General features: G+C 49.6%; 1 protein-coding gene across 5 annotated transcripts in view; it reads right to left on the bottom strand.

Annotated features, from left to right (window-relative positions):
• Positions 1–13,442, bottom strand: part of CDC14A (cell division cycle 14A) — a 118,153-nt gene that overhangs the window by 77,099 nt on the left and 27,612 nt on the right. For 4 of the 5 annotated variants that reach the window (XM_045203788.3, XM_045203789.2, XM_045203787.3 and 1 more), the window contains exon 4: positions 3,654–3,746. In XM_045203788.3, coding sequence (XP_045059723.1) covers positions 3,654–3,746 — 93 coding nt within the window. Of the gene's footprint in view, positions 1–3,653; positions 3,747–6,879; positions 7,481–13,442 lie in introns of those variants that run through there. The other variant, XM_045203790.3, reaches the window with a different exon arrangement.

Here is a 13,442-nt window from a genome sequence, read left to right as displayed (position 1 = left end):
TGGCAGTTGCACAAGAGTGCACCTAGCACCACTGAACTGTACACTTGGAAACGGTCAGGACCCGTCCCAAGAAAAAACACGGGGGAACTACGTACAGTGACGGGCGTTACCTAGACTTCCTATCCAGTTTGATCGTTTTCAGAGTTTTCCTCTAGGGTGACCACCTTCCTTCTTCCTTTCATATGTTATCATTCCATTACTCATTCACTCAATAGGTATCTATGCAGCGCCTGCTGTGTGCCGCGCAGAGTTCTCAGCTGATGCTCAGTGTTCAGAGGCTGAAATCGTTCCATAGTCCCACAGCCAGCAGCACCCCGCCCCTTGCACCCTGGCCACACCCCTTCTCTTTCCTTGGACACCCCCTACCCTGGACTTCCCCGGGATTCAGCACGGCAGGATTCAGCACGGCAGGAAGGCTCCCTTGCAGCCGGCTGCCAGTCTCGAATGCCAGGGCCTAACCCCTTGTTAGATATTTTAGCACCTACTACACACAGCAATGAGTGAAACAGGCAAGGTCCCTACCGTCTGGTCCATGGAAGAGATAATAACCAAGTAACTACATAAATGAGTCTGATAACTTCAAACACAGTACGGTAAAGAAAATAAAACAGCAACCGGCTCGAGGGTGGCTGGAGATGCAGGAGCAGGGAAAACAGGAGGCAAAGTGTCTCTATGAGGGTAACGTGAGAAGCAACCAGGCAGGAGCGCAGGGATCTGAACTGAGGTAAGAATATTCCAGGTAGAGGGGAGAGGGAGCAGAAGTATCGAGGCCTTCTGCTGGGAACCAGCGTGGGAGTCCGTGGTCACCAGGCCAGTGTGACGGGCCATCTGAGCAGGGAGGCCCCGGAGGCAGACAGGCCTGTCAGGGAGGACCCTTAGGGCGCTGGAACGGAGGTGGAATTCTTTGCCGAGAGCGGTGGGCATCATTAGACAGATGTGAAACAGGGCCATGACATGGCTTAATTTATATTTTTAAAGGGTTGATCTGACAGTTGACCGCTGGATTAAGGAGAAGACTATAAAAAAGGAGAGACTGTATGAAGCCTTGGCATCTCCCAGCGGCGTGGGCCGGCTGGTAGCAGAGAGACGGACAGATGTACTCTGGCTGCATGCCTGAGTTAGAGCGACAGCTGCCCAAACCCACTGACGAGTATGACGTGGGAAGAGGAAACCAGAGGAATCCGAACAAGCATTCAGCAAGGCACTGATGGTCGCTCACTGACTTACTGAAAAGGTAAGGACCGGGGGAATAACAGGTTTGCGGAGACGCGGAGTAAGTTATGTTGTGCTGCAACCCATGTGAGATGCCGCTGAGAAATCTAATCTCATCCAGCAGGCAGTCATACGCGTGGTCTTGATAATACCCTGGGATTGCCCGAGTTTTACAAATGAGAAAACTGAGGCCCTGAGAAAAGGGCTTGTCTCAGCACAAAATATTTAACAGTCGATGCCCCTTGGCAGAGGGCTGGTGCCACATCTGCAAAAAGAAGAACACCCTCACTGGGAAGGCCTCCACTCTGCAAAAACACACCTCACAGCTGACCCTGTAGAGGCTACGAGCTGCTCCAGAGATCCAGGTCCTTCGCATCCAAGCAGATGTCCCAGGAAAGTAAGACTCACCAAAACAACAGCATTTAATATGCGTGTACGCAAGACCAAACTCAGGTGGACATATAGTACACAGCGTGGAGTGTCTTCTGAGAAGACGTGTCAACAATTAGGTGCACACACACGATAGGAAGTGAGTTGTGTTTATTAAGTGTTGTATCAAAAAGCTTTCTGGGGAACACAGTTCCTAAATTAGGAAAGAAAATCAATTGGGAAGGGACCAACACAAGAATAAGGACTAGGCAGAGCACGTCGGGGCTGCGGCAAGCCTGTGACAGATGCCCTTGGCACTGTGACCGTGCCCAGGCTGCTTCTCCAGGCTTGGGCTGCTTTCAAGGGAGGGAGGCTCCTACATTAGAAGACGTATTTTATCCCAAGCTCAACGCATCTGTTATAACTAAACTTCCTCTCAAATGCTAGAGGTGCTTTGCGGACATGAAAGACGGTGCTGAAAGCAGGAAGAACGAGCAGGGAGAGACAGAAGAGGAGAGAGAGGAGAGGGAAGACAGGGGGGAGCTGAAGAGGGCCTCTTCCCAACGGCCACCCCTTATGACAGAGGACATGCCCACGCAGCATCAGGAAACCACACTGGGAAGGCACGCTCGTCAGGGAGGCCCGAATCCAGAAGTTACTCCAGGCTCTCAGATTTTGAATGCAGTGCCACCACCAGTTTCAGAGGAGTGGTGATTAGCAAGGGGAAACAAAATGAAAGGATGTCAGCTGCATGCAGCCCCCACACTTCCCTGGACCCTCTGCCCACAGCCTGCTGGGCAGGTCTGCTCTTAAAGCCAAAGCAGCAGCCTGGCGGGTGCTGCAGATACTCCTAGTCTCCTCTGAACTGGGGGGCAACATAGAGGTCATCATATCCAACCCTCTCATTTCACAGATCCGGGACCCAAATCAAGCTGGGCACATAGTGTGGCTGACCCTCCACCCAGAGCACTTCAGGGAAAAAGCGTTTCTCCAGCTCACAGGCACGACGCCTGTGCCCTATCACCATCCTGTGCAGCACGGAGAGTAAGGGACAGAGTACCACAGGGACGGCCCAAGGCTTCACGGTAGCCACCTCAGGGGCAGAGTTGGGCCCCTTGGTCCAGGAAACAAGGCCTGGGCTGCAGTCTGGCTGTCACTGTGCCCAGCCTACACCTGCAACAGCTGGCAGTCTTTCCAACACCACTGCCGGGCTTCCCCATACCGTGTGGTTCGAAGTGGCAGGAGGATGTCCAGGAGCCAGAGCCTCCCCCCACTGTCGAGGTCTCAGACGGAGACCCTTGGCAGGTCACTCAGCAGTCTGCCTCCAGGCTTCCAGCAGCCGAGACCCTCCCCAAGAACAACAGGACATGACACCTCCGCCCCCTGCCTTTCACCCAGCATCTTCCTAAAAAGCTATTAGAGGTTGCACGTGGGTTTCAGCCTTGATGGCTGCTGTCTTCCAAGATCTTGCCTCATCCCAGCATATACAGAAAATTCTAGAACTGGTCATATCCAAACAGGAGTTTTTGTGGAACTCCTGTCTACTTTTTAGTGCTTCTAGGGAACAAAATTTCGAATCGAAATTAGTTTTGGGAAGTCTTGTCTAGTTGTTAGGAAAGTGGTAATATATGCCGGATTTCCGTTTGGTTTACCTACCACAAACACTTGATAGGTGAATAAATGGGCTGGTAAAAATAACAATAATAATCCTTCCCATTCAATCTAGGATTTCCTTTCCCCTCCCCCTGCAAAATCTTCATGTACATATTTTCCCCTGGAAATATCCCCTCCAGGCACTCTTTTTATTACAACACTTGTACAACCGTGGACTCCAAGCTATGCACCGCGGTTCTGAGATTCTGTCATTGGCTACAGAAAATAAAATCTGAGAGGAGACAGCCCCTCAGTACCGGGTCCACACTTCCCATTCCAGATCTGTCCCCAGGCTGCAGATCTGTCCCCAGGCTGCTCAGACTTTTCACCAGCTCCCAAGGCCACGGAAAACTCGGCCTGGATGTCAAGTGGCCGGGGTCACGCCCCTCACAGAAAACAGCCCCGGCAACGGTACTTACGGCATAAGCACCTATCAGAAACGCTGCATTCGCTCTTTTCCGCTGATCGAAAGAGGTGTAGTGCACTATTTTCTTTCTTGATAAACTGTATGACTAGAAAGAGAGAATGGAGAGTTAGTGTGGCCACGGGGACCATGCTGACAGGCACAGAAGACAAACACCCTCTCTTAACTCTCAAAGACGGGTCACAAGCAGCGAAGGTGAACAGCTGCGACGTCTGTGGCATTTGTACGTAAGCGTCCCAGGGCCTGGCGGGCTCCTAGCTCAGCCGTCTGCAGCTCAGTCACGATGTAAGAAGCGACATTTAAACCAATATGCCTTCTCTCCAAGAAAGGAGGCTGATCCGTTGGAAATAATTAAGTTATTAATTAGCACTCGTATGAGCAGAAACCACTTTTGAAGACATGCTCTTGATCTGGTAGGTCAAGTCCCTTTTCGTTTTCACGCCATGCGCACACCCAGAAAAGCTGTCTATTTCCTTGAATACACTTTGTTTTTATGCGGCCACCATCCATTTCCCCCTTTACAAGGCTTAAATGCCCACAGTAACTAGAGCACATTAATATTTTCTTTCTAAAATGTCCTATGAAAAGCTCCTCTTAATTATCTGGAAATAAATGGTTAGTGGGAAAAGATGGGCCAGCCAAGGGGTGACATCAGCAAACATCTCAATGCAACAGCCACAGACTAAGTTCACGGATTCAAAGAGTCATTAAGCACCTGCTTACGCCAGGCAATAGGTACAGGCTCAAGCAGTCGGCTAAATCCCAAATAAGCAACATGGTGTGTTGCATGCATGCTAAACAGGAAAAGAACCGCACAAATGAAAAGATCCGTCAAAACGAAATCAAATCACTAATCAAAACTGAAATACACACAAAACAAGGAGAGCACTGATGCATCTCAATAAAAAACCCCGATGTCCTCAGGTCCCCAAAGTTACAGTACTTTGGCAAGTGGTTTCCACAATACAGACACACAAGCACATGGTCCTATGTATCGATAAGTTCACCGGGACGGTAAAAGCAGCCTGTAACGCCTGCCACGTTGACCACAACGCGCAGAGCTTCCGCGTCCAGAGAGCCCAACCACCTGCCTTTCTTCACCCTGTCACTCCCTACGAGCAGAAGGAGCTCTTTGGCTCAGACGTGAACTCTGGGATGGGCCCCGACGGAACACGCTGGGTCCCACGTGTAACCACCGGAGAAGCAGCCTTGAAACAAACCCTGGCCACCTGGGGTGGGTGCTTCTTGAAAATGGCTCTGCTCTCTGCCGCTCACCTTTGCAAAATGAGTATTTGCCTCAAAGCAGGCTTCTCAGTACCAAAACCCTTATTTCCCGACAGGCTTATTAAATTACCCCTATGAAATAAAAATGTTACACGTACATTATATTCGATCAAGTTCCGTCGAGAGAGTACCCCGAACGTATCTAACGACTTCAGAGTCACTGGTACCGGGCGGACACTGCTCTCCCGGCTTTCCCGATCTGAAATACTGTCTGCTGTACCATTCTTTTTTATGTTACTTATTATTTGTTCATGTGTCTTTGCCACTTACTGTTCTCCACCAGTATGTTACGTTTGATTTACAGAAAGGGACTCAAGGTTCTTAAGACCTAAGCATCTCCCAGGTCTCTGAATCCCAGCCCCCAGAGACTGACTTGCGTGGGCCGGGCCCCCGAGACGTGAGTCACACTGAACATGAGGATGCAGCCGTGTCTCTCCCAGGGCCCCGCTGCAGGCCTTTCCTGGTTCCCCCAACACTGGCGGGGGGGGAGGCAAACATCCACCATCTACCTGGAAGTGCGGCTGATGTGTTTGGATGCTCTTTTCCGCTGAGAATTTAGGTTTCACAACAAAGTACAGCTATCATTTAACAATGTGCAATTAAATTCATGTCACAAATCCACTCCCCAAAGGGGATAAACTCATACCGCCGGCCTTCCATCATCCACGGTCTTTTTTTGTTTGCTTTTGAATTTTTTGCATTGGCTCATTTCTAATTTTTCCTCTTATTCTACAGTATATGGACCACAGAGACCTTCTCAGACAAAAACCAGGAAGCTGGAGGACAGAGTTCTGGAAGAAACTTTCTTTTCACTGTATACCTATAAAATGTTTTCAAGTGAATATAATGCAAGTTAAAATTGTAAGAACTTGACAGAAGAAGTTTTTAAACTTCAGAAGGTTTCAGAAACTACATCAGATAAAAAAAAGTCCTCACAAAAACCTACCTAGAAATTTTAACTCCTTTAAAATATCTCCTATTGGAAACTGCCTCAGGGTAGAAACATAAGTGACTTTTCTTCACAACCATCCATCACCACGTGTACTTACAAAATTGTTTTTCCTGTGATGAGAACTTTGCAGACTTCCTCTTTTAGCAACTGTCGCCTACAGTCACCAAGCTGACATCACAATAACAGACCTTTTTAATGAGAGTTTTCCATCTGACTTTTAAGAGTCGTTTTAAAGCTCCCTGCATTTACCTTGCTTAGCTGTTTCTCTCAGTAGAGTCTCAAAAGCACTGCAGTTAAGAAATGACCTGCTTCGTGAAGGTCAGCCAACGTCTCCTACGTCGGATCACGGAGCTCGGTCCCTGCCTGAGGAACGTAAACTAGTTCAAGGGGAATGATAACGCAGAAAAATCCCAGGGGTTGTCTTAATTTCCCTCCTCGCCACAGCCAGCCTCCCCCTCATGCATCAGCCTGCCCCAGGCGTACGGGTCAGCCTGCTCCAGGCTTACACCAGCCATGCTGTGCAACAGAAGACCTTCTGGTCCTGGACAGAAGAATGTCAGGCATGACAAGACATTTTGCCTAATGTTTAGCTGATGCTTTCTATGATTGGGTTGATGTACACAAACTTGTTACTGTTTTCTCCTTTCAAATATTAATGAAACATGTCCCTCTCTTTAAAAAAGAAAGAAAGAAAGAAAGAAACTGCCCTGGCTGGGTGGCTCAGTTGGTTGGAACATCATCCCACACATGAAAGGGTTACAGGTTTGATTCCTGGTCAGGGCACGTACCTGGGTTGCAGGTTCAATCCCAGATAAGGATGAGTATGAGAGGCAACAGATTAATGTTTCTCTCTCTCCTGCTCTCTCTCTTTCCCCTCCCACCCATCAATAAACATATTCCTCAGGTGAGGATTAAGAAAACCCGACCTTATTACAAAACAAAGCACCGTAGAAGAAACAATATCATCCACCAACGACTCAAATACCTTCAGAGGAACATCCGTCACATCTTTCGAGCTCATTCACGGAAGAACTTGACCATGCAGGCAAAGAAAGGCACAGGCTGCAGACAAGAGCTCCTGAGTTTAGGAATGAGTCCAGCAAACATTCTCTCAGATTCTGCCCCAGTCCCAGGGAACACCAGGCCTCCCCCTTGGACAGCAGCCTCTTCCCTGTCTCCTCTGTGGTTCGTACACCGACCAGGCCCCCAAGGCGACCACTTGCAAACTCACACCATCACCCTGGCTTTCAAGGAACCATCTGCTCTCTTAAGAGAATAGTTTTGCTTTCCATGAGAAGCTCAGCGATTATGACAACCCTGTGCACTACAGCGAAGTAGACTCAGAAACTGGCAAAACACATGTAAAGGCGAGGATGGAACAGAAGGAATAGCAAGGTCTCTGGACTACCGCGCCTGCTCTGCCGCAAGGCATCACGTGACTCACGACAAAGTAGAACCTGCAGCCACCATCCTCGCTGCATTTCAGATTTCCCTGGGCGCCTAGAGCATACAGCCTTCCAAAGCTCCTGTGTCAACACAGGCAGCAGCAACAGCAGCGACAATAACAGCTAACGCTTCTCGGTCGCTTGCTGCAGTCCGCCATTGCCCAAGGCAGTAGGACCAGGGCCAGGTGTGTCCTGTTTGACCAGACACAGAGTGACTCACAAACCAGGGGCCAGGGCGAGGCTGAAATACAATGTGCATGCTGTTTCTCTCTTTATCAAGAGAACATAAGTCTGGAACCAGACACGGCCCTAACCTTGGCCAAGGTCTCCCACAGCACATCACAGAGTGGCGCTCCCTCAGCAAGGGAGGCAGATGGGAGAAATCCCGAACTCTCTCACTGAGCTGGACAATCATGGAAATCTCAATTCTAAGGCCATGCCTAGTTTTGGCATTCAAAATTTACATAAGCCTCAGGTTGAATTGGTCAATATTACTGAAACTTTTCAGAAATAAAAAATGAACTAAATAGCCTCTAAATTATATTTTATTACTACATTTTGTATTGTATTTCATCTTCCTAGCAGGCTGGTTCAGAGATACCTGGGGGGCTGGGGGAGCTGGGCCCCACCCCCAGAGTTTCTGAATCAGTGGGGCGGGACCCGAGAATGAGCATCTCTAACCATTTTCCCAGTGATGCCGGCTGGCCACTGGTCCAAGGACCACACGCTGAAACCCACTAGCTAAGAGAGTGCTAAGCTCCGGAGAAGAAGGCATGAAAATGTGGCTGGCCCCACCCCTGAGAATGTTCTACGTGGGCCTAAAACTCTGTCCCTCTGGTCGAGAAGCCTCAAAAGACATTTCTATTCTCTGAGGAATTCCAAATCATGCCACATGCCTTTTCAGAGCATGTTATTTAAACACACACACACACACACATTTCCCCAGATTCCTGAGAAAACGTTATGACAGTTTGGAAGTCCTTGTGTGATAACACATTCAGAATACGTTCCTTTGATAACTCAGTAACTAAGCTGCCCGAATTCACATCATTCCGCAGGTTCCAGGAAACAGGACGAGCGTGCCTGACGCCAGCAGACCGAGTTCCAACCAGCTGTTCCCGTGCAGGGGCCTGGACTCAGAATTGGATACTGCAATATCTGTAAGTTAGACGCCCAGAATTTAATGGCAATTTTTATAAATTGCCAAAGTTGACTGTGAACTCAAAACCTTTCAACAGCGTTCACACCTCCCAAAGCAGGTCTGCGGACCGACTGCAGCCCCCAGCCAAGCAGTTCGCTGAAGCTGGGGGCCGGGATGCCGTGGCTGCAGCACTTTCTATCTGTTGGTTCTGTCAGCATGAACTAGGCAGCAGTTGCGCGTCCCGCACAGGGCTGAGCAATATGGTAACAGGGGGCGTGGAACCCCAGCCTCTGGTCTCTAGTGCTCGGAGCCTAATGAGTATTTGATACACAACCAGGGGGAGACATGGGCCAAGGCTCATGACCAACGGGAGAGACTCGCGACCCAGGGACACATTCGTAGCAGAGCGAGGACCGATGGGACGATCTTAACTATAGGTACAATAACTGTTAAACAAGGTAAAAAAATAATAGCAGATAAAAGGTGAGACTTAATATTGAATGCCTATCGATTGGCATGAGCAAACCTGTAGACGTTTGCAGACCTACACTGCTTACCTGAGGGAGAGTGACAGTTTTAGCACTCTCGTGTAAACCGGGACAGGCGTGGCAGAGCGCCTGTGAACAGTGAACAGTCCTGGTAAACTACAGCGCCACTTGACTGCAGTTTAGCTGTGTCAGAACATCATCAATTACGAGCGAGGAGTTGGCCCCACTTTCTGTCTCAGAAAGGAGAGCCGGGTGCATTCCAGTGGAGTCACTCCTTCTGAGGCACAAGCCAGGGTGACTCAGGGAGGGAGGAAGACAAAGAGGACAGGCTGCCCGACCACAGAGGGCCCGGGCTGGCCTTGGATGATGGTGACCTGCACAAATCATGCTCGGGACAGGAGACCACAGACCACTGAACCGTTTGGAACCCATAGGTACAGCAGGGAAGTGCAGAGCCAGAAAAGAAAAGAGGTAACAGCCAATGTAAAGGCGGCGATTTTCCAGCAGCCCTCAGTTTGCCATGCTGAACGGTGCCACCGAGAATCATTAGGCGAATGGGTCAGCCTGGGTCATGTGCTCGTTACTGACAGATACAGCCTGGCACCGCTACAGGGGTCACACGAAGCGGCTCACAGCCCGCGGTCCGTGGGGACCAAAGCATCATTCTCTTACAGCTGACCAGGCTAGCCCAGCACTGGCCACGGCAACCAGCATCTCCATAGCAACGGTGGTCCCTCTCAATGCAAAAGCGATAAAACGAGCAGGTCTTCCCGGGAGCGGCCATGACCTCTACGTGATTTACCTCCAACTTTCCCAGGAAAGGGATATTCTTGAAAATTGTCTTTGGCTGTACACAAAACAAAATACGGTTTACATTTTCATTCAGAGCTCCCATGCACCAGGGGCCGTGGTTTCCTTAAAAACAAGGAGGGAGGGGGTCTCTTGCAGCCCATTCCCATTTCAAACGCAGTATGTCTCGTTCCTGAAATGGCATGTGTGGTTGACATCGAAGTCCACATGTCACAGAAAAGTGGCTTGTGAACATCACTGGATCTCGTTGTTACTACTGCCCAAGGCTTTGGGGGATTCTCTACCAACGGGGTTCTTCTCGCCTGGGGATCTCTGAAGGGCCACCGGGTCCCCAGGCCCTGCAAGCTCTGTGGACGCTCCCTCCCATGCCACTCGATGCTGCCTCGGACCCCGACACCTTTAAGCAGCAGGAACTGCCTCCAGAAGGTGGCTGGCCTCGTTTCCCCCGAAGCCCCTGACCCTGAAGCAGAAGATAACCTCGCGAGCGAAGGAATCTCGACATGTTTTAGTGCTCCTAATGTGGGTGGTCTGATCACTGTATCAAAAGAGTTCCTGTGCACAACGCCCCGAGGCCGGGGCCGGTGCCCAGTTACCGGGTAGGATTACTGCGCGCGGCCTCATTCAGCAGCAGGGCCGTCCAGGAGCCCCCACCACCTGCCGGGCGCTTCGTGCTCCCATGCAATCCCATGCAATCGTCCGTTTCACCGTGCCCACCCCTTCCCGTTCTACCCTGAGCGGGGCACGTGACTCCTTTGTACATTGAAAATTACATTTCTGTCAATATGCTTTCAGACCTTCACAAATAGTCCGCAGGAGGACTATAATTGGCCCGTTGATTCATCAGAGAAGGTTTAAAAAAAAAAATCACTGCCCTAGAAAATGTCCCCTTTTTTCAGTAATACTCCTCGATACACACCCACCCAGCCACCCACCCCCACCCTCACCTCACCCCAGGCTGGGGTTTTATTTTTCTCTGAGGGGAAGTGAAATCAACAGTTAAAACTGTACTGACTAGCTTAGAAAAAGCCGTTTGAATCATGTATGTTTATAACACTTTCAGCTTATTGAATCAGTAGCAAAGATTTTCTTAAATGACTGAGTTTGAACAAGGTATTCTGCCGTTTAAAGCGCCACTTCTCCATCTTTGGTGAGTGCAGTCTTCCCTTCCAGAAGCCCTGAGAGTCTACCCTGTCGTATTCTCTACATTGTCCAGAGAATCCCTTTCAGCACCTGCTAAGAAGTCAAAAATCCTCTGTGAAGAAATATGTAAACACACACAAAATGTGACTTATAATTTCACAAGTTTATGACTCCCCCGAAATAGCAGATTAATCACTGCTGGTCTAGCCTATCCATCATTGATGACACTTTACATGAAGTAATTACACAGTTTTCCAGATTGCTCTGGTTTCACAAACTGCCCTTCTCTACGTCCCTCATTACGGCAACTGTGGGTCCCAAATAGCAAACGACGACCCCATACTCCTTAACTCTTGTACTTACACTTTTTAACAGATAGTTTAAAACAAGAAACAGGTTTTTGGTTGGTGACAGTGGTTTCTTTTTTTTTTTTTTTTTTGGCTTTTTTTAATCTATGCAGCTGTTTGATGGAGAATTTTTCATTCTAATCAACATCATTAAAATGAAGGCTATTGGGAAGAAAGCACCTACTGACATACACACAAAAAATAGCGGTAAGTCACCACCTCAAATCACCAGCTTGAAAAGTAGCTTTGTGCAGATGAAAAATGGTAAATTGGTTTTGGAAGAGAATTCACTGTGAAATATTACCCATCTACACAACGCACCCTCTAAAGGGAGAGCAAGTCAGGGAGAGCAAGTCATAAAAGGTTTACTAGGAAAAATAAAAATTTCCCAAGTCAAAAATCGGATGTGCCTAGCGGAGCCAGGAAACCACACGGGAGAATTCAGGGACGTTGTTAAAGTGGTGCTAAGCTACTCAGAGAAGGAGAGGGGCTGGAGGACCAAGTAGTTGCCATCAGCTCGGGCGTTTAAGATGACATTGGATCGGTTTCAATGAGTAAGGAGGACAAAGGTGAGACAGCAAAGAATGAAGAAATCGCTGCGGAGCCAAGGTGTCAACAGGCCGAGGGCAAGCTCGGGGGAGAGGATAAGAGAGGCCCGGTGAGTCAAGATCCACAGACGTCTCCATGGCTTCGGTGACCCTGTGCAGGCACGGGGGACACAAAATTCTAAGGCACGTCTCCATCCCCTAGGAGCTCACGTCTAGTGAGGAGGACAGACGCACACAGGGAGTAGTTACGATTGCCCGGTGATGGGCACCTGCACAAACAAGGGAGGCGCCTCCACCCGCATACAGAGGGACAAGGAGAGGCTTCCTAGAACTGGTGGTGCCTGAACAAGGTCTGAAGGAACAGGGAGTTACTTCACCAGCGCGGGCAGGGCCTTCCAGTCCGACTGGGCGTCACATGTGTGGCAGTGTTGTCTGGGATAAAGGGCAGGGCAGGGCAGGGTGGGGCACAGGGACCGCCGTGGTCAGTGAATCAGTGAAATGTGGGCACAACCTCACCCACTGGGAAAGACGCCAAGGCTGGGAGTGGTCAAGGTGAGCAAGACAGAAGGTGCAAGGTGCCTGAAGGTAACCACAGTGGGCAACCGTGGGCTGCAGGCAAGGACATCAGCAGGGAGCTGACGGACCAAGAGGGACACTGACGTCTGCAGATGTCATGGGGCTGAGAAACAGAATGTGGAGGTGTAATAAGAAGACACAATCAGAAGAGGAAAGCCTGGAGCCTGGGCTCTGTGGAGCAAAGAGGCTGGAGTGTGCCGCCGGTGCACAAAGGCAGAGGAGCCTCGAGGCCGCGATGGGGCAAGGCGAAGTCAGCCAGGCAGCGCCATGGATGAGCGTGGAAGGCGACAGACCGTCAATGGCAGGGAGAAGGGGCACGGATAAGAAATACAGTCAAGAGCCTTGAGTTCTAGCCCCGACTCTTCCCGGCAGCCCTGGGCGTGTCACATGCATCTTGGGCCGCCCTCTGCACCTGTGAACTCAGGAGCCTGGACCAGGTGGTCATTTCAATTCCTGAAGTCATATCAGATGGCTTTCTCACACATAAACAGCAGCCATGAGGCTGCAGAGGCGTTCCTGCGCTCGGCTGAAGAACTGCCTTTATTGGACTTCCCATCGGCAGTCACAAATGTTCCATGAGTCACTTTCTTCTGTATGGGACTTTAAAATTTATAAAGCTCTCTTGCATGTTTTCTACTGTAATTCTCTCCATGAGAGCTCTACAATCCCTGTTTAGAGGAAGCAACAGATTCTACAGGGTGGAAGCAATCACAGCTTTAAACTGGTCTTTTTCTCCTAATATAGAGAGAGGTGTGCTTTAACATAACCTAGGACTGACTCATTAACATTTGGGCTTTGAAAAAGGCATCCCTTCAGCAAGTAACAGGGTGGCCCCTAATTGTACTAAAGCTAGAAGTGTCCTTCCAGGTGTCCAGTAGATCACCTGATCACCGAAAGGAACCAAGGGGACTGTCCAGGCTTTAGTAAACTTTCATAATGTTGAAAGAAAGCTTTGCAAATGAAAGCGCATCAAAACGAGGCCCTGTACCCACTTACCCACACTGTTCAGGGCAGAATACGGTAGAAAAAGCCTTATCCAGGTCTCCTACCTGT

This window comes from Desmodus rotundus, chromosome 12 (assembly GCF_022682495.2).
Source record: "Desmodus rotundus isolate HL8 chromosome 12, HLdesRot8A.1, whole genome shotgun sequence".
Lineage (NCBI taxonomy): Eukaryota > Metazoa > Chordata > Mammalia > Chiroptera > Phyllostomidae > Desmodus > Desmodus rotundus.
Note: the sequence above shows the minus strand (reverse complement) of the source record. Positions and strands in the feature narration are given on the sequence as shown.